General features: G+C 38.8%; 2 protein-coding genes across 11 annotated transcripts in view; both read right to left on the bottom strand.

Moving 5' to 3' along the window:
* Nucleotides 1-440: 440 nt before the first annotated feature.
* LOC121515491 lies at nt 441-6,404 on the bottom strand. The gene is made up of 3 exons (XM_041796287.1): nt 5,792-6,404; nt 5,664-5,715; nt 441-1,247 (listed from the first exon to the last, which is right to left on the bottom strand). The coding sequence occupies exons 1-3, from the start codon at nt 5,855-5,857 to the stop codon at nt 709-711; spliced, it is 657 nt and encodes a 218-aa protein (XP_041652221.1). The 5' UTR covers nt 5,858-6,404; the 3' UTR covers nt 441-708.
* Nucleotides 6,405-8,186: 1,782 nt separating this feature from the next.
* LOC121514718 (unconventional myosin-IXAa-like) overlaps nt 8,187-19,562 on the bottom strand; it is a 228,594-nt gene continuing 217,218 nt past the window's right edge. For 5 of the 10 annotated variants that reach the window (XM_041794962.1, XM_041794969.1, XM_041794963.1 and 2 more), the window contains 6 exons: nt 18,811-18,934; nt 17,902-17,955; nt 16,173-16,193; nt 15,682-15,896; nt 15,318-15,460; nt 8,187-13,667 (listed from right to left, as the gene is read on the bottom strand). In XM_041794962.1, coding sequence (XP_041650896.1) covers nt 13,285-13,667; nt 15,318-15,460; nt 15,682-15,896; nt 16,173-16,193; nt 17,902-17,955; nt 18,811-18,934 — 940 coding nt within the window. In that variant the 3' untranslated portion in view covers nt 8,187-13,284. The remainder of the gene's footprint in view (nt 13,668-15,317; nt 15,461-15,681; nt 15,897-16,172; nt 16,194-17,901; nt 17,956-18,810; nt 18,935-19,562) is intronic. The other 5 variants (XM_041794964.1, XM_041794971.1, XM_041794968.1 and 2 more) reach the window with 3 other exon arrangements.

Genomic DNA, 19,562 nt, shown 5'->3' with positions numbered 1-19,562 from the left:
TTCACTCTTTTTGGAAATGCATTATCCTCTTTTGTTATCTGTTCTTTTTTCATTTACTTTATTTCTATCTTTAACCCTTAAAAGCCTTCCATGGGCAGGTGTTGAAAACCATCACTTTGCTATAAACACTTACAGCAGTGCATCTGGGACCTGTGTGATTACCTGTCACAGCATCAATGTTACTGAGTGTCCATGTTATATAACATATTTTTTAAGTTTAGTTCAAGGTGACTGTTTCACTATACCCAAGGTAAACTCTATTTCCAAACATTCATTGGAACCACTCTTGGAGGAAAGGGATACAGTGGATTACTACTCACTTGCATGGACTACTGCTTGTCCCTTGCAGCAATTCATTGAAGAGATTTCTCTTAGTGTGATTGGTGAAATTGGATGCAAGAAGTACCAAGTTGTTCTGAAGAATTATTTATTGGCTTTGGTTGGAAAATAGTGCCACAAAGTGCTATCACAACCGTGAGGATGAGACATGTTACAGCACAATAGAAAAAACTAAAAAACTAAAAATAAATCACTTCACAGAATAAACAGTACACAGGCATTTTTGGGGGGTTGTTGTGTTCTGCCTCCTACACTATCACTTACATTGTTTGCTTAACAAAAAAGGTGTTGCTCCAGCCACCTGAAGGTTGCATGATGACATAAACATTATGCATATGGAATATTTTGTTATTTTTGTGATCAGACTTGTTAAAATGAAAGTGAAGCACTGTAGATAAATCTCGACACAGTTGGTCTGTCAGGGCTCCATCTCTTGAACAGCTCCTGCAGCATTCGGGCGTCCTCGACAGCATTGTGGGCATCGTAGGTCTTTCCCAGGAAGTAGTTCACCATGTACACCTGAGAGTAACTGGCCAGACCATGATAAACGTTTTTGCCTAGCAGGAAGGTGTCCAGGAACCCCGTCACTACCTGAAGGAACTCCTGCCGCAGGGAGATCTGTCGCAGCACTCTGGTGATAACAGGGGCATCAAAGCGCCGTGCATTGTGCGCTGCCAGTATCACGGGGCGGTGGAAGGAGCGCAGGAAGGCTATGAAGGAGGTCAGGGCCTCCACCAGAGGAATGGTGTCTACAGGAATCCCTCTGAGATAAAGGACACCGTCTCTGACAGTGAAGCCTGTGACATTTTCGGCGCCGTCTGTGAGCTCACGGCGAGGGAGGCAGTAGACATTAAAGACTCTTTTTCCACAGACGGCTGACAGCTGGATGATGTCACACACGGAAGTGTCTGAAAGTAGAAAAGAGATAGTGGGTTAAGGATAATGAGAGAAAAAATATATGATTAGGCATGGTAGCAAAATAATACGTTTAATCAAGTGTCAGACTTTATTTATATAATATCTTTAGACAAATTTCAGTTCATAGTGCTTTACCAGAGAACAGAAAAGTAATTGACAAAAATCTAGAAAAGTAAAAGGATTAAGAGACTAATGCAACAACAGATAGTGATTCATTATGGCATTTAGCTTTTTTCTAAGTAAGGGCAGCAAATTGGTGCAGCTTTCCTGTTGGAAAAAATGAAGCACCTTACAGATCCTTCTCATATGAGGCATTTCCATATGGTTCACTCAGCAGTCAGAGAGTTACTCTGATGACCAATCAAAAGTCACAGAGCTACTCTGATGACCATTCAAGTTAAGTGGTCATCAGAGTAGCTCCGATGACCACTCAACAGTCACAGAGTTACTCTAAAGACCACTTAACAGTCACAGAGTTACTCCAATGACCACTCAACAGTCACAGAGTCACTCTGATGACCACTCAACAGTCACAGAGTTACTCAAAAGACCACTCAACAGTCACAGAGTTAATCTAAAGACCACTTAACAGTCACAGAGTTACTCCGATGACCACTCAACAGTCACAGAGTCACTCTGATGACCACTCAACAGTCACAGAGTCACTCTAAAGACCACTCAACAGTCACAGAGTTACTCTAAAGACCACTTAACAGTCACAGAGTCACTCTGATGAACACTCAACAGTCACAGTTACTCAAAGGACCACTTAACAGTCACAGAGTCATTCTGATGACCACTCAACAGTCACAGTTACTCAAAAGACCACTCAACAGTCACAGAGCTACTCTGATGACCACTTAACAGCCACAAAGTTACTCTGAAGACCACTTAACAGTCACAGAGTCACTCTTAAGACCACTCAGCAGTCATAGAGTTACTCTAAAGACCACTCAACAGTCGCAGAGTCACTTTTACCACCACTCAGCAGTCACAGAGTTATCCTGATGAACACTCAACAGTCACAGAGTCACTTTGACCACCACTTAGCAGTCACAGAGTTATCCTGATGACCACTCAACAGTCACAGTGTCATTCTGATGACCACTTAACAGTCATAGAGTCACTCTTTAGACCACTCAGCAGTCACAGAGCTACTCTGATGACCACTCAACAGTCACAGAGTCATTCTGATGACCACTCAACAGTCATAGAGTCACTCTGATGACCACTCAACAGTCACAGAGTTACTCTGATGACCACTTAACAGTCATAGAGTCACTCTGATGACCACTCAGCAGTCACAGAGTTACTCTGATGGCCACTCAACAGCTTTTAACATATAAAACAAATGAGCAAATCAATTAAACAGTGAGTGATCAAATTCATTTAATTTATTTTGTTAATATGAAAACTTCAATGACTAGGATACTGCTGGCGAAAAAGAGGTTAAAATCAAGAGAGAGAAGCAGCACAAAGAGTTAATGCTGGAAGAATTAAATCAAGATGAGAGCTCAGGTGTTGTTAGGAAAACAAAGCTGTTGCTTTTTTAAAACTTTCTTTTTTCATGGCATAGCATATAAAACAATAAATCAGTAGTTTTTTTTCCTGGGAAGTGACCATGATATAAGTGGGATAATGCCCTTTGAGGTGTCCAATTATCAAGGATTAATGGACCCCACAGAGGCAGCACATCATCCATTAATCCTTGATAATTGGACCTCATCAGACATTATCCCTTACTTAACTACAGAAATTCTGGGATTAATTAGGACTAAAGATTTTATAGATTGCCAGCCTTACTATTTGTAAAAATACCTTCCTGAGCACACATTTTTATTAAAAAGACTGACAGGAATTGAGAAATGTGTAACACAGAACACATAAAAAACATATAATCACCACAGTGAATGATGCTCAATACTCAATATGACTGAAGACTATCTGGGGGAATTTAAACACTTGGAGCTACAACATGACATGCTCCAATAAATGGGAATATTCAGCATAGGCCCAGTGTGTGGCAGTAGCACGTCTTTGGTGGTGGGAGGACGCGGGAGTATTTAAAGCTAAATTGGAGGTATATTTGGAAAAATCTGTCATTTTAGCAGAATTCTCACCCTCAGCTAACACAACTTTCCTGATTTTTATCCCTGCCCTTCCCTTTGGTTCTTTGGTAGCCAAATCATCTTCTTTTTGCCCAGCTTTACTAGGTAATTTTTAAAATTCTTTCCTCTCTCAACCAAGGAAGGATAGCTTGAACAATATCTTTTTTAAATAAAAAAAAATATTAGAGAAATAATGTTAACAGATTTTTTTCTTGTTGAATAATGAAGCATTCTAAATTGCCCAAATGGCCCATACTTGGCATTTGCACACATTTGAGATAGCCGCACCTTCATTTGTGTTAAGTAATTATTATGATACGATCTACAGGATGAAACTTCCTCTCATCTGACAGGTTGCTAAAGCTACCATGTGTCATCCACAGGAAGTATCTGTGGGCGCTTTGTGGTTGAGCACAGACGTGTACTTAATTGAGTAATCGTTTTATCTTAAACTGTAATAACAGCTCTGCCTTTTCCCAACAAAACCAGGAGCTTTTATTTCTCGAGAAATGAAAGTAATACAGAGAGGAGTCAGATGTAAATGTGAGTCTAGAAAAAATAGAAACTGAAACACTCAGCTCCTGCTTATCATGACAAGAATCCACCTGAAGTCTAAGAACAGCCAGAGGCTTCAGAATGGACTGATAAAATATTATGAGGTTAGTTAATACTTGACAGAGCGATTTATCATGTAGCAAACATAGACGGAGAAATATAGGACACTTTTAACAAGAAATTAACTCTGAGTTTGAGCACAAAAAGATGACAGTGTGTTCAGAGCAGTTGTGAAATATTTAAATATGTTAATAAAACCTGACTAACTCCAATCAATGCAGCCAAATATTTTTTTATTTTCTTTATTAGGTTCTTCCTAAAGAAAACACTGTCAAAAACTATCACGATCATTTATCTCCACTAAACTAATACATTTTTTTCCAGGGCATAAAATGTCAATGAAGCCTATTTTAGGAGCAAAAACATGATCTTTTAATTATATGGACCTTAGAGGACTATTTTCCGTCTTTTTTTTAAACTGTCAGATAAATATCTGTTGATCTTAGGCTGGTCATGATTAGTCATTACCACCAATAAAACAATAGAAGAAGAAACAGGGACAGGGGCAGGAGATGGAAACTAGCAAAAGCTATAATCTCTATATGTGAAACATCAGTTACTTTTAGCTTGTTTGTAACAGGCTGAAGTTCTACTATGTAATTTGCATTGTCCCTATCAAATAAACTTAATTTAAAAAAATAACTGCAGCAGTGAGATTGGCACAGGCTAACAGGAAGTTTGTGGACTCTATTTCTGTGTCAAACCTGACTAACAGCAACGATGCTAAGTTTTTTATTGTAATTAACATAATAAATAGGCAATTAATCATAGATTTGGCAAGGTGGATTTGTACTATAAAAGCTCTAAGTACACACAGCAGTTTGAACCTGGATTAAAAATGTTAAGGAAGGGATATAAACCCAAAGAGTCGTCTGTAGATCAGCAAAAAGGTAAGCTTTGGATCACAATTTACTCCATCGAGATCTGTCTAATGGTTTTAAGATATTGTAAACAATGCAAGTGCGACCACTTGGGATCATCAGTGATCCAGTAGGGTCCAGTATCAATTAATCATTTTATAGTTTCCTGAATTAACACATAGAAATATAAAAAAAAATTGAGAAAAATATTAATGTGGCTGCTAAAAGCTGAAGAGGATGTCCACAATGCATTGTTTTTTATCTTAACCTTAAAATATTTTAATTTTTGACTTAAATTTGTACTCTATTTATTTTGCTTCTTCCCTATAGAAAATTCTCAAGCCTACAAACTGAGTGTTAACCCCTTAATGCCTGTTGTCGCATATTTGATACATACTTTTATGATACCTCTATCAATATGCTCAATAAATTACTCCTAAAAAATTCTGAATACAATCTGATAAATTATAAAAATGCCCTCAAGTGGATTATCAGTTACCAAAAACACCTAAAGAATGAAATGAGATACTAAAACTATATTAGTAAAATTTTATGGAAATGTGGATTTTTTTTTTTTTTTCAGTAGAAAGTTAAATGAACATTTCAGTTCCAAAAAAATTAGAATTTTCTGGCTATTATTTGTGTTTTCAGGCTTTAAGGGGTTAAAGTGTGAGTCATTTAGCTCTGTAGTTTACAGTAGCTAAATCATTATCATTACACAGGTGAGGATAGGAAAAGGCTTATATCAGTGTATTGACACTGATAAAGTGCAGAATAGCCAACAGTTATTACTGAAAGAAATAAAGGTGCAAATATATCTCACCAAGTCCAGTGGTCTCCAGGTCAAAGAAAACAATGGTTCTGAAGTCAGACATCTGCAGGAATAATGTTGATATTAAAACCAGCACTAATTCAACGTTAGTTTATAACGTCAGCTGTGTGAGGACTCACCGTGGGCTGTGAAGGTGGAATCAGCTGATCGTTAGTGAGACAGATCTCATGTGAAGTCAGTCCCATAAATCAGCTGAATTATAACCTCTGATATCTTCATCAACGGGAGGAGGAGGGGGAGGGAACCACAGGTCAACACTGCCACTGCATTTCAAAACCTAAACCTCCCCGTACACGTTCATGCAGTCTGACGTCACTGTGAGTCTTCTTTCATTTTAGTGGAAGAGAAACTCGCCGTGTTTGTTCTCTTCTTCCCATGAATCTCCTCCTGTTCAGCTGCTCTCTGCAGGACAAAGATAACAGGTAACATTTACACAACAAAGACATCGTTTTTTTACTGTGAGGGTGGAATCTTCCCCGCTGTTCGTTTACTTTCACTTTTCACCAGGTGCATGACGGGACGTTTTCGAAAAAAAAAAGCTTTTTGTTGTATCAACTGTTGCGTGGACAAGTCACGAGAGCGAAACTTATAAATCCCAAATACTTCTACATAGGTTTAAAAATAACCCCACGAACAACTTTTAATCAACTGATTGAAAGTCGATTTATTCCAGTTTTTTCTTAAATATGTTTTTTTTTATCTGATGCTTTTGCCTTTTATCTCACATTTACGACTTTTTTTATTGTCTGTCTTTAAGAACGAACAATTCTTTTTCTAGTTCTTTCATAAAATGTTGAATTTAAATTTCATAATATCGGCTTTATAGCTGAAACTCAGACTTTTAATGTCCTAATTTCGACTTTTCTTTCTTTTGTGGTGATGATGCATTCTAATGTCACAGTTTACTTTTTACACGTAACCCTGAAACATTTTTTAAATTTCTTATAATAAGGCCCATGACTTTCAATTTCTTCATTTCTACACTATTTTATGACTTTAATGTATAATGTTTACAGTCCCATTTATAACAGTTTATTCTGATCTCATCATTTCGACTTTTGATGTCACATTTTCCGGCTTTTAGAGCATGCACGTGACGTTCTAAATACGCCTATAATTTTTAAACACGTAATTATTTAATAAATATGAATTTTATCAGATCATTTCAAATTTTGATGTCATACTTTTGTCTTTTATCTCATAAATATTCATTTTTTTCCCATCATAGCAGTTTTAACAGTTTAGCTCATAATAATGACTCATTTTATCTTTTATTGCTGTCTATCTATTGCAGCTTGTGTATATACTGTGGGCTTCCCATAAATAATGGTACAGTGCCTATAAAAGGTGTTCATCCTTCTGGGTGTTTGACCCTTTCATTGATTTTATAAATCAGTCATGGTCAACATGATCTGGCTTTTATGACAAAAAAGTAAAAGCATAAATAAATAAATAAAAAATAGCAAAAATCCTCATCAGTGTCAAAGTGAAAACTGATTTCTACAACGTTAATAAAAATATATAATGTAAATAAGTGACTGCATGAATATTCACCCCCTCAAAGTCAGTATTCAGTAGATGCACTTTTGGCTGCAATCACAGCACTGAGTCTGTGTGGATGGATTCATTCAGGCTCGTACATCTGGACACTGCAATTTTACTCCATTCTTCTTTTCAAGCTCTGTCTGTGTTAAATCACAAGTGCTGACTCAGCATCCCCATACCTGACTACCTTGGCAATCCTGCTTAACCCACACCCCTACATAATAAAAGCCTGTAAGCAGGCCTGCACTTCCTCTTTCCTCCAATCCAAGCATGAGCAGAGAACAAAGAGATCCCAAAAGTGAGTGGAAAATGGACTTTCCTCAATGACTGATTTACATTTTGATGATATTATTGCATCATTTGAGATATAATGTATTGCTTAATGTTTCCTTTGTTAGATTACCTTTGAATTTACCTTGTTCAATGAGAAATTGAAATACCTGAGGTAGATGTATTAATGATGTGAATTTAAAGGCCCTCTTTTGGTTTTTAATTTAACATTCATAGAGTTGGATTGAAATTGTATTATATCTGTAATCTTACTCTTTATGTTCTTGTGTTGTATACAGAAAAATCATCCACACCACCTGCAAAGAAAATAAAAGGTTAAAATGGCAATGGATCCTGTGTTTAAATGTGGTTCAAAATGAAAGAGTATTCAGTATCACAATTTCTGGCAAATAAATAAATAAATAAAAATCTTGACTCATGTGTTTGGCTGCAGTTTTGCTTTTTTAATAAGCAGATGAATTTCCCCCATAAAGTCTTTTTTTTCTTACAACCATAGACATGTTTGTATCATTAAAAAAAGAAATATAACACAAATTGCACCTTTTACATAATCGTGTCCAGAGTGGTGCACACAAAGAGACACAAGACACTTTTTTTTCTGCTTCGTAGCACAAACATGACAGGCCGAGCGTGGCCTGTGAAAACGTCGCCATGATTAATAGTAGATAATGAACCGTACACAGGATAATATATCCTTTAATAACACCTTTTATAACAGATTCTTTTAAACCAATGTACACCCCAAAAGCATGATCATAAATAGTACATACACTGTGTATAAAAGAGGAACAAAAACAACCAGAGAAAGCAAAGCATGCCTTCCAGTGACAGGTACATTCACTTTTTTTCTTCCTTATTATTTTTATGTATTTTTTGCCATGTGGACAGTCGACACGTGTACAAAGACCATCCTGTTAAATACCAGCGTAAAGATGTTTAACCTGGATCAGTTTTGTCCTTTCTGCTCAGCTCTGAACTTTTTTTTTCTGTTGTAGAAAGACAACACCATGCAAGTCTCCACACCAGCATGAAAACTGAGATCAGCAGCGTTTATTTACTGAGAGCTTCAGAAAAGTGGATTAACACTGATTGTGTTGTGAGATCGGAGCAAAGGCTGCCCTAAAAACATCTCATCATAGACGCAGGAAGCAGAGCTTGAGTGCAGAGACATCATCGCTGTGAAGCTACCAAGTGTGCCCGTTAAACTGAAGAATATATTGAGAGTTTGAGTAATGTATACAGAGAGAGTAAGAATATGCAGAGAACATGTGGACAGGATGAGTGAGATGCTACTTTTTTGTCTGGTTAACAGGCAGGATTAATGCTACTTTTCACAGCCAGAGGCAGGAGAGAAGAGGATGGAAGAGCTGGTATTATGACGAAAGAGAGGAAGGGGGAAGAGAGGGAGGGAGAGAGGAGAGAGAGACATAAAAAAGACAACAAAACAAAAGAATAAGATAATAAAAGTAAAAAAAAAAATCAGAGATGATGAAGAAGAAGGCCAACAAGGACAAGAAAAGAAGATGACAACGACAAAAAAAAGTTAAAGGGATATTTCAGCATTTTTTGAAGTGTGGCTGTATAAGGTACTTGGCAATAGTAATTATATAAGCCATGACAAATGTCAGTCTGTGTTTTCCCTTGAAGAAGAGCATGCTGCAGGAATGGGCAAGAAAGTTAGGTAATACAGCGTTTAAAAAAAAAAAAAAAAATTAAAATGTTTTTTTACTCCTGAAAGCCACTGTGTTTGCACTTTTTTGTGATCCAAGAAATATGCTATGTGTTCTTCCACCTCAGCTCTGACATAAACAAAAACCCTAACTATTAATAGGCATTTATGATTCAAGTGATGATGACATGCCGTTTACAGGAGCTACAAGGGGGCACTTTCATGGCCCAGAGTACACAGAGGAACAACATCTGCAGACTCAGCAGGCTGAAAGTCTTTCATTTTTTATAAGAGGATAGCAGCTGCATCACTCACCATCCGGAGTTCCCTGCCTTTCTGAGCACCAGTGTTTTACAGATCTTCTTCAGCTATAGCAAGATAAACTGAAAGAACAGACTCTGACAAGAAGGGCAAAACTAAAATTTGATGAGTGGCACTTTATTCTTGTAATCTGCTGTTTAAGGTTAGATTGAATAACTCACACTACAGGCCTACCCATTATTGTACTTGGTTATCTGTAGTACATACTTGTCTTTAGTATTCCTCTCTATAGGTTGTTTGCAATCATTTGAATGTCTGAGGATCAGGAAGTGGGGGACAGCCTTCAGGAAAGAATGGGAACCGAGTAAAGTTAGCAAATTTCAACATACATTGAATTCAATCCCTACATTTTACCAAAAAGGGCTTTTACTACAGTTTAACTGATTGACCTGGCAAGGAGGCGATCAATATCACAAATACTCAATGTCCAAGCATCATCTAGCCAGATAAAGGGAGACAAGAGTCTAGAGGAGTCTTGTACTGAGCTAAGAGGCTAGCTGAGCCCCTTCAACATCTAAAAAATTCTTGTTTTGTCGCAAACATCCTTTAAAGTGAAACAATGACATACTATCAACTCAATAAACCTTGTGGGGTGAGAGATTGAGAAAATATGAGCAGTTCACAAACGAGCCTGTGGTACAAAAAGACTCCTTTATGGTAGCTAGCACCTGCTTAAGTGCCAGTTTCCTTTCCTCCATCCTATCTCTTTATTTGATCCACATTAAAAAGACAGACTGTGACCAAATGAAGATCTGTTTGGAGCCAAACAACAAGCTCTACCAAGCTGAGCCAAGTGATCTAGATCTCCTAAAAGAGATGGATTAATAAAGTAGCTTGACAATAAAGATTGTTCACATTTTCGCACTTTGAATGCTTGGCATAGTCCTAAACAGCTAAACAGCAAAGCATCTCTTTAGGTAGAAATCACTACTGCTGCTGTTTGACGTCATCGGCAAAGAATCTATAGCTGATGACATTCATAATGTTAATCGGAGAACAGCTTCAATGTAAAAATGTTTCAATGAATAAACAACTATGAAAAACTCAGTAACCGGTACTGGATCCTGTTACAGCGCTGGGACCCAAACAGCTGTTCAGAGGACAATGAAGAACACGTAGCCGATTTGTTGCATAGCAATAGTGCCAAACACAGAGGCTTTTAGTAGGAAGAATGAAATGCTTCAATTTTGCTCTGTGTTGCAGCCATTTAAGACAACACTGACTTTTTTTTTTACCTTAAATTCACTGCATCAGTAGTATTCAAGTAGTGGGCCAGGACCTAAGAGTGGGTTGCAGAGATATTTAAGATGAGATGAGATGGGAATGAATACCTGGAAAAAAACTGGCAAAAAGTCTAAGGTGCACAGAAGCCCTGAGTGGAAAAAAATCCATACTTTTGTTTTACTTAGTTTTGATGTAACAGCAAGGACATTTCAGCTATTTTCTCCATATTTCTACTTATTAAACCCAAGATGGCGAGGTTATTCCTCAAGAAATTACCAAAAGTTTTACACTATCTTGGGGGAAAAATTGCATGCAAGCCCTTGTAAAACTTTTTAAACATGCTTGTTCTGTTCTGTCTCCTTGTTCAAGCATATTTTTGTTACATCTAAGGTCCAAAATAAAACATTTTTCATCAAATTTATTTGAGCAGTTGAAAATCTATGTTATGATTTCTCATAGAAAGTGGTGTCGGGTGCTGAAGCCCCATTAATTGAGAACCATTGCACTAAAATATGTGGAGCAGCTGAAAACCATCCAAATCGCTATGTTGCCATAAGCGTGCTCTCCATACAGGGGCTAGCAGACTAGTACAATTACCATTACTAAGTACCTTGTACCACTGGTTTTCAGTTGGTTCAGCTTTAGGACCCACCACCTCCTCCTTACCAAAAATTCAGGAACCACATTTCTACAATTTTTCAATCAAAACTTAATATTTTTAGTTAGAAATTGGGCAGTTTGGACTTGAGATGGAACAAATGATGTTACAGAACAAGGAGATGGAGACAAACACTTTAAAATAAAAGCACATCATAGACTTTTTGCAGACACACATCCACAGCACAGTGAAAGTGGCCTTTGGGACTTCACTCCACCAGATGAGGACCAAGGCCTTATACAACCCAACTTAAAAAAATACGTAATATCCCTTTTAAGACCAAAGAGCAGAAGAAAAAGAATGAAGAGATGAAGACAATAAAAAGAACAAAAAGACAGACACCGACAAGTAAAAGACCCCAAAAATAAGGATGGCAAGAAGAAGGCAAAGAACACAAAGAAAAGAAAAAAGATAACAAAACTTGAGATGAAAAAGGAGGCAACGAAAGGACAAGATAAAGATCAGAAAATAGAGGATAGTAACAAATATGAGGATGACTTGGAGAAACAAGGTCAAGACGAAGAAGAGTGTTCTGGATGGCTCAGAGGAAATCATGGACGGTCTGACTTTGTGAGCAAGTGCACCAGTTTCCCCACATGTGCATTAAAATCAGACGTATGAAACACTGTGTGCATCTGAGTTAGTTTTAGTGTCACTCAATGGCTGCAGAGACTTCTATCACCTTTACAAGAACACCATATTTCTGGTGGCAAACCTGTGAATGTGTGTAAAAGAATACAACACATGCACAGAGTGGGAGTTGATTCAGTGGCAGGAATAACTCGTCCATTCATTCAAACATGCACACACACACGCAGGAAGAAAAAATAATGGCTTTCATCTGAGCAAAAATAAACCATGGAACAATATTGACAGCAAAAACATGACATCTTTGATATCAATAACAACACCTATAATACAGCAATAATATATTTATATTTAAAAAATTCAAGTCCTGGCGCAGTAACACTGATGTTTCTGGATAAAAACAGAAGAAAAGAGAGCTTGCAGGGAAAGGCAGATACAATACACTTATGGCTGATTGACGTTTGATCCCCAAAGTCAAGTAAACGTGACACCAGACGACACGCAGCACTGCGAGCGCACATCCACAGCTTTTCCTTCTATTATTTCTCAAGAGTTGAACTGGCTCTGTTCATTGGGAAGAAGGAAAAAGAAACAAATAATCAAGAAAAGAAAACAGCACAGAAACAAAAGTGGAACCTAAAATTCCAGACACTTCACTTTGCAAAACAAAGAACAGGAAAAAGAGATAAATCCAACAATGAACGAACCAGGAGCAGCACTGGACTTTTCTTCCTATGTACACTTTTTTCCTCTGCAACATAATTATAATAATATTAATAATAATAATAATCATAATGTAACATACAGCTGTAACATACTTCTGTACAATCTCCAAACTGATGTAGGAAAATGTGATGGAGTCGCATGCAGCCTCTTGGCTGGTGTGTCCCGTGTAAACGTGAAAAAGCAGACTTAGCTTGGCGCTGGTTACAGACGAAACGTCCACCAGTTTAAATCAGTCAGTCAGTATGGCTACATTTCTTCTGGGTGGCTGCCCACATGCTCAAAAGAAAGATGGGGGCACGGTAAGATTTGGCTTTGCAGGTGTGGGATTTCTCTCCTCCAGTATCGACTGTGAGGCTCCAGCAGATGAAACCAACATGGTTGACCACTCCTTTCTGTTTACGTTAGCAATCAATCCTGACATTATGTCTCTCTGTGTCCTCTTTTCCATAACTCCCACTGAGTTCTGCTCTTTCCAGACCAGGAGAGGGAGTGGGCGCCGAGGAGGGGCTCAAACCTCGCCCCATGACCAGCCTCATCTCACCCCGACTCTCCCTCTCAAGCTTCAGCCGTCTTCTCCTCCCTCCTCATTTTCACACCATGAACTCATTGCTGCCGTACAGAACCAGCTGCTGAGGCCCCGCGCTGAAGTCCGACTCCCTTCTGTGGCCCCCCTCGCGTGGCGAGCTGCGGCTGAGTCGGAGCCTGTGGCGGGTCTTACCTGATCTTAGGCTTCCCTCCGCCTCCGCCAGCGGGGCCCCCAAGCCGCAAGACGTGAGCAAGGGCCCCGAGGAGGAGGAGCGAAAGCGGTAGTGAGGGGAGGGAGAGCCGGAGGCGTTGGATGAGAGAGAGGAGGATGGGTGGTAGGAGGAGGAGAGGGTGGAGGTGGAGTCTGCAGAGTCCTGGGAGTCGGGTTGACGACGAAGAGCTCGTCTGCTTTTTGCTTCTGACTTTCTGGAGCGATACGTGCCGCGCTCTGCAGAGAGAGAGAGAAGAAAGTTTAGAAATAGATCTTACAGCAGTTTGACATATTTGGACCACATATAGACAGATTGTCTCAAACCAAGGCTATAGAACCTAGAATGATGGTGTGAAGGGGGATGTATCTCTGGTCATCCTTGTGTAGCTATGTAAACAGGCTTAAATTCACAGTATATAAAATTTTGCCACCAGGGGGCTGTCAACCAAAACAACAAGGCAGAATAATGAGTATGACCAGCGCTGTGCATCACAGCTGTTTACTTGTTGTTTTGATTTGGAAGTGGTCCCAGAATGTGTATGTGCATCCTGGGATTACCTCCAGCGTGAATGAGGAAGTGCCTTTTGAGTGCAATTGTCCCTCATTATGAAAAATCTATGAATGAACAAAACGCTAGTTTTCTGTTTAGTAAATATGCCTTCTGAGGTGTTGTTTTTATCGAACAGAGTCCTACATTTAAAACTAGAAGTAGTATTGAGAAGGAGGCTGTGGTGGTAGGCGGCACTGAGCAGTGTTGGTCTAAACTCGTTGGAAATGCAGAGTGTGGGAGTTTCCATGCCAAAGAGGTGAGTTTGGGCCTCCATAATGACACACATCCTGTTGCAATTATAAAAACTAAATATTTCTCTGACTTTGAAAACTTAAAGAAATATTTCAGATCCTCTAAGACCTTAATTATAAAATATACTGCATAGGAATGGTCATTTTTTGGATTAATATAGTTATTTCAGTGCAGGGATTCTATCTTTGAGTAATGTCTTTACTAACAGTGATGCTTTAATTCCCAATACAATTCCCCCTCCTGCAAGCAGAGAGCAAAACAATTCAAATACATTAATGCTCAGTTGAAATAAAGTGAATGTACATAAATCACAAAAAAATCACAACATATTTCTTGCCTTTCATTTGGGGTAGCAGGGTATGGCAATGAAGTATCGTTATCTGTGTTGTAAATCGGTCTGGTAGGTAGCAGATGGGTTGGTACTAGATTTTGATACTCATCCCTATGATATTATTATTAATAATAATAATAATAATATCTTGGATTTATATAGTGCCTTTCAAGAAACCCAAGGGTGCTTTACAAACACATAAGACATGAACAGTCTATGTGAGGGATAGGATAAGTGTAAGGGGTGGTTTAGTGAAGACTGTAGGCTGTGGTGAACAGGTGGTGCCTGAGACGTTTTTGAAAACGTCCAGAGACGGTGCTCTATGGATGTCTGCAGGTTTAAGTGTTCCAGAGGGTGGGGGCTGCAGTGCTGAAGGCTCTTTTTCCATAGGTTCAGAGTTTGGATATGGGAATGAAAAGTAGGCCAGTGTCTGAAGACCGAAGGTTGCAAGATGGTGATGACTGATCATGTGCCCTAGCATGGCATCTCAAGGTTGTATTCTTAAAGTTATAGAAAAAAAAAAAAGCTTAATCCTCATGACCACAAACTACCTGACTGAAGCAGAACTTGTCTATAATGCTTCAGTTGATATGTAAACAAACTAACTAGATTGTTTAGACTGAATGTGATTTAAAGCGTAAAGCAATCTATCACCTTATAAACTTACACAGATGTTTAACTGATGTAAAAAGCCAGCAGCTAACTTATATTCATAATCAGTCATTAGTTATTACAAAATCAATCACACTCATACCTGAGGGGTCTGAGGTGGCTCCTTCTGTCTCCATGGTGATGTTTTCTGAACTGTCTGCTGTGCCGATGGATGCTTCGGATTCAGGAGTTTCATCATCAGACGCCCGTGGCTCCAGAATCAGCATCTCATAGGTTAATTCCTCCCTAAACATAAACAAACAAAAAAAGTGCATGTGAGTAAAAGAGTGGCTACCAGCCTGGTTAAGGGTGCTTTATCTAAATTGTTTGATACACGCTTAAATTCTGGGAAATTTCCTGTTTTATGAAATAAAGTTCCTACTTGGTCAACTGATAAACCGTACAATGAGGTTACAAAAGGTTGAAGCGAGTTATTACTGATAAGCTACACAGGGGAGACATCATACTTCTCTTTTTGCAGACTCTCAATCTGCTCAGTGAGGATTCGTTCCTCCTGCTGCATCGCCTGTTGCTGCTGCTCGTTTAGCCCGCTCTCTGCTGCATCCTCTACTCCTCCACTTCCTCCTCCCCCTGCAGTCTCACCATCCACCACGGAAGGCGCCCTGGGGCTGAGAGGAGGAGAGGGCGTGTGGGTGCTGCTCTGTCGAACCCGACTTTTGCTCTGCAGGTTTGAAGAAAAAATAAAAAAGCAAAGAAAATGTATCAGCTGAGGCTGATCAACAGTTTTTATCACTTATTTTGTTTGCTGTAAAAGGCACAGAAAGCAGATTTGCTAGACAAGGCTGGATGTTTTGACCATGTACGGACCACATAGAGGATGTTTTGATCACTGTTCACATCACTACTGAGGAATTATGGGAATTTCAGATTGTCAAGCACACACAAACGCACAACACATTCTGCAACACACAAAGACACACTATCACAGGTAGATTACCTTTAGTTTAGCTGTGTTAGGCTGCATGTTAATAAATTCATGAAGCAGAAAAGAAAGCAGAATGTAGTCAGTAAAGCTACAAAGAGAGTACTGCTTTCTTTGTGCACTAAAGACAAATATCAACAAAGATAAACAAATATAAGCAAAAAAAAAGCTCTGGAAATAGGTAAGCTGGACCTTAAGCAATAAACAGATAAGCTACACTACTTTCCTGATTTAGAATTATAACTTGTATTTGTCCAAAAAGACCTGTGATACTTGTTAGCTTGTTAGCAGCATTGTCATTTAAAACTAGATAAGAAGCTGCTGGAAACAAGCTAGGATGTTAGCTTGGTTTGTTATCTGCAGAGACAAACCAAAGCAACAGCACCACAATAAACATTTTTAGACAGTTTATAAACATTTTGACATTATGAGTTTTTTTAGTCAGAAATCAGAAATAGTCCTCTACTGTACCCACACCAAAAACAACGATGTTAGTGAGCTTATTAGCAGTGTTGTCAGTGGATTCTGCTAACGACAAGCTAGCCTGTTAGCATTATTGTTATCCACAACTCAAAGCAACAACACAACAACACTAGTTTTTAACAAAAGCAAAACTGTGCTACACAAAAGTTTAATCTTACCTGAAAAAAGGTACACTACCCACCCTATTTGACTGATTTAAATCAAAAATTAAAAATTACTAATCTCTATTATACAACAAAAACACAACGCTAAACAGCTTTGCAGCAATGATGTCAATACTAACATTAGATAGGGACGGCTAGCAACAACGTTAGCTGTTAGGTGCAAACACAGCCTAAAACAACAATCCCAATGCTGTTAGCTAAAGCTGAAAATAAAAAAAAACATGTACAGACTGCCCTTATGAGGATAAAACCACGTGGTTCACAGTCATGCCAAGTGTTAAAGGGTTAAAGGGTATTCAAGCACAAATGCTCTAAGTTTCCAATAAGTAACGCCTTTAGTTCACTGCTAGCTACTGACTGAAGTGCATGTGTTTTTGCTCAGGTGCTGGAAAATTATTAGCTTAAAAATTGAGCAACAAATTAACTTGACATTTTTGGTGAAAATGAACAAACAGCTGCTGTATCCTCAACAACAGCAATGGTTTTGTTGTTAAATTGGCAAACCTCTTACATCTAAAAGGCTTAATGTCAACACCGCAACTCTGCCAGTAGCTTGCTAGCTTGACTTGAAGCTAAACAAGCTAGCTCTTGAGAGCTTCAGAGGCAAAACGAGCTAGCATGTTCACCTTCAAAACACTGGCCACAATGACAGGCTACTACACGTGGCTTTATACCTTGTTTTACAAGATGCTAGCTTATTTTTTCTTTTGAGTAAAATAACTTGTAAACTTCTTTTCATGAGCCAGCAAAATGACTTCTGTCTCAGTTTGTGTGGGGAAAATCTAATTTTACAGCTGGGATTAGCATACCACACAAACCTAGCACAGAAAGTAATTGTTGTTCCCTGTCTTGATGGTATTTTGTAGATATTTCCTGAATTGCTGGTTTGGTGATTTAGTGAAAACTTCTTGAGGCATTCTGCAAAACACATTTCAATTTACAAACAACAGCAACAAATACAGAAAAAGTCAGACAGCTAAAAGCTAATAAAGAACGAATACAGACAGACGGGACGAGTATTGTGACAGCATGATGGACGGAAAGGACAGGACTGGTGGTGGTGGGGCGGAAACATGGAGTGGCAGGGGCATACATACCGGGGTGGCAGTGCGGGTTATGCTCATAAACCTAACAGCAATTAGTACTGGTTTCTGGAAGGGGAGGGAGGGAGGAAGGAAGGACAGATTAGGGTTAAAGTTTGGTGAAGGTATTAAGGTAAGACTGGATCTGGTTATTTGAAGGTTAAATGTGGTTAAGACAATTAAATTAAAGTAGGGTCAATTTTTCTGAAGGGTTGAAGGTTTTGTGGTGTCTTTTCTTTTTCTGTTCTTGCATATAATTCATAACTCAAGTAAACCACATGAACATGGTTTGTGCTTAGAGTTGGCAAATATGACAGTTAAGCTGAGCTAAGCTGCTTTTTCAGCTTTTACAGTCCCTTTGCTTTGCCGTTTTTCTTCTTTTGTAAATTGAAATCTGAGTGAGTTTGGATCCTCTAAGAACCATTTTCAACAGCTGTAAATCTACAGTGACTAAAGATTGTTAAGAAGTGAAGTGTTAATCTTTAACAAAATAAATAGCAAAGAGGTATTAGTAAACATGTTAGAATTAGTCTTAATCAGTGGTAAAGTGTAAAATCTGTTTCTTCAGTCTTCTAGAGTCTTGTGTTAATAATGTTTTAAAAAGCATATCCCCTTTACCGTGTGTGTTTTGTCAGCTTTTTGCATGTGTTACAAAAACACTGCAAAATCTGTGAATGAAAGATGTAAGTCAACAGAGAGGAATGAACTCCTGACATGGCTGTATGGAAACCATGCCAGCTGCTCGTGGAGCTGAAAACTGTTGTGTCACAATCTTAATGATGAGTGAGAGGAACGAGTAGAAAAACATCCACATCAATGTCAGGCAATAAACACTGTGTATGTTATCATTTAACCTTACACTTGGCATGGACACCCCAGTGTAGAGGGTCTATTTAAGGATAACTGGCAGTCATGGGATCTTACCATGGACTTCCTGATGTGGGTCAGTCTGCTCTTGGCTTTGCTCTCTGCAAACTCCAGACTGCTGATGTCCTTCAGACGAGCTTTGTATTTGCTCATCTGCTCGTTGATGATCAGCTCGACACACCTGAAGGAAAGAGATTTGTTCAGAACAGATGTAGTCTGTTTCAAACTGGTGATTTTCTCTAACCTTGATGATTACAGCTTACAGCTCAAGAAAATCAAAAATCCACTCTTGCAAAAAGTTAGAATATTGTGGAAAGGTCCAATTTGCAAAGGTTTCCTGATCATTCTATCACTCTGGTTCAGTTCACACAACCATAATCCTGGGGGAGACTGCTGACTTGACAGTCGCGCAGAAGACAATCATTGACACCCTGCACAAGGAGGGTAAGCCACAGAAGGTCACTGCTGAAAGGTCAGGCAGTCCTTAAAGGCTGTATCAAAGCATATTCATGGAAAGCTGACTGGAAGAGAAAAGTGCTGTAAGAAAAGGCACATAAGCAACAAGGATGAGCTCGGCCTTCAGAGGATTGCCAAACAAAGTAGATTCAAGAACTTAGGAGAGCTTTACAAGGAGTGGACTGAAGCTAAAGCCAGTGCATTAAGAGCCACCACACACAGATGGGCCCAGGAAATGGACTATAAGTGTGGTGTTTCTTGTGTTGAGCCATTCGTGAACCACATATAATGACTTTGAGTTTCACTGGACCATTGCTCTGTGGTTCAAAGTCCTGTTTTCAGATTAAAATTAC

The sequence above is a fragment of the Cheilinus undulatus genome, linkage group 9 (genome assembly GCF_018320785.1).
Source record: "Cheilinus undulatus linkage group 9, ASM1832078v1, whole genome shotgun sequence".
Taxonomy (NCBI): Eukaryota; Metazoa; Chordata; class Actinopteri; order Labriformes; family Labridae; genus Cheilinus; species Cheilinus undulatus.
This window is presented reverse-complemented; position numbering and strand designations above follow the sequence as displayed.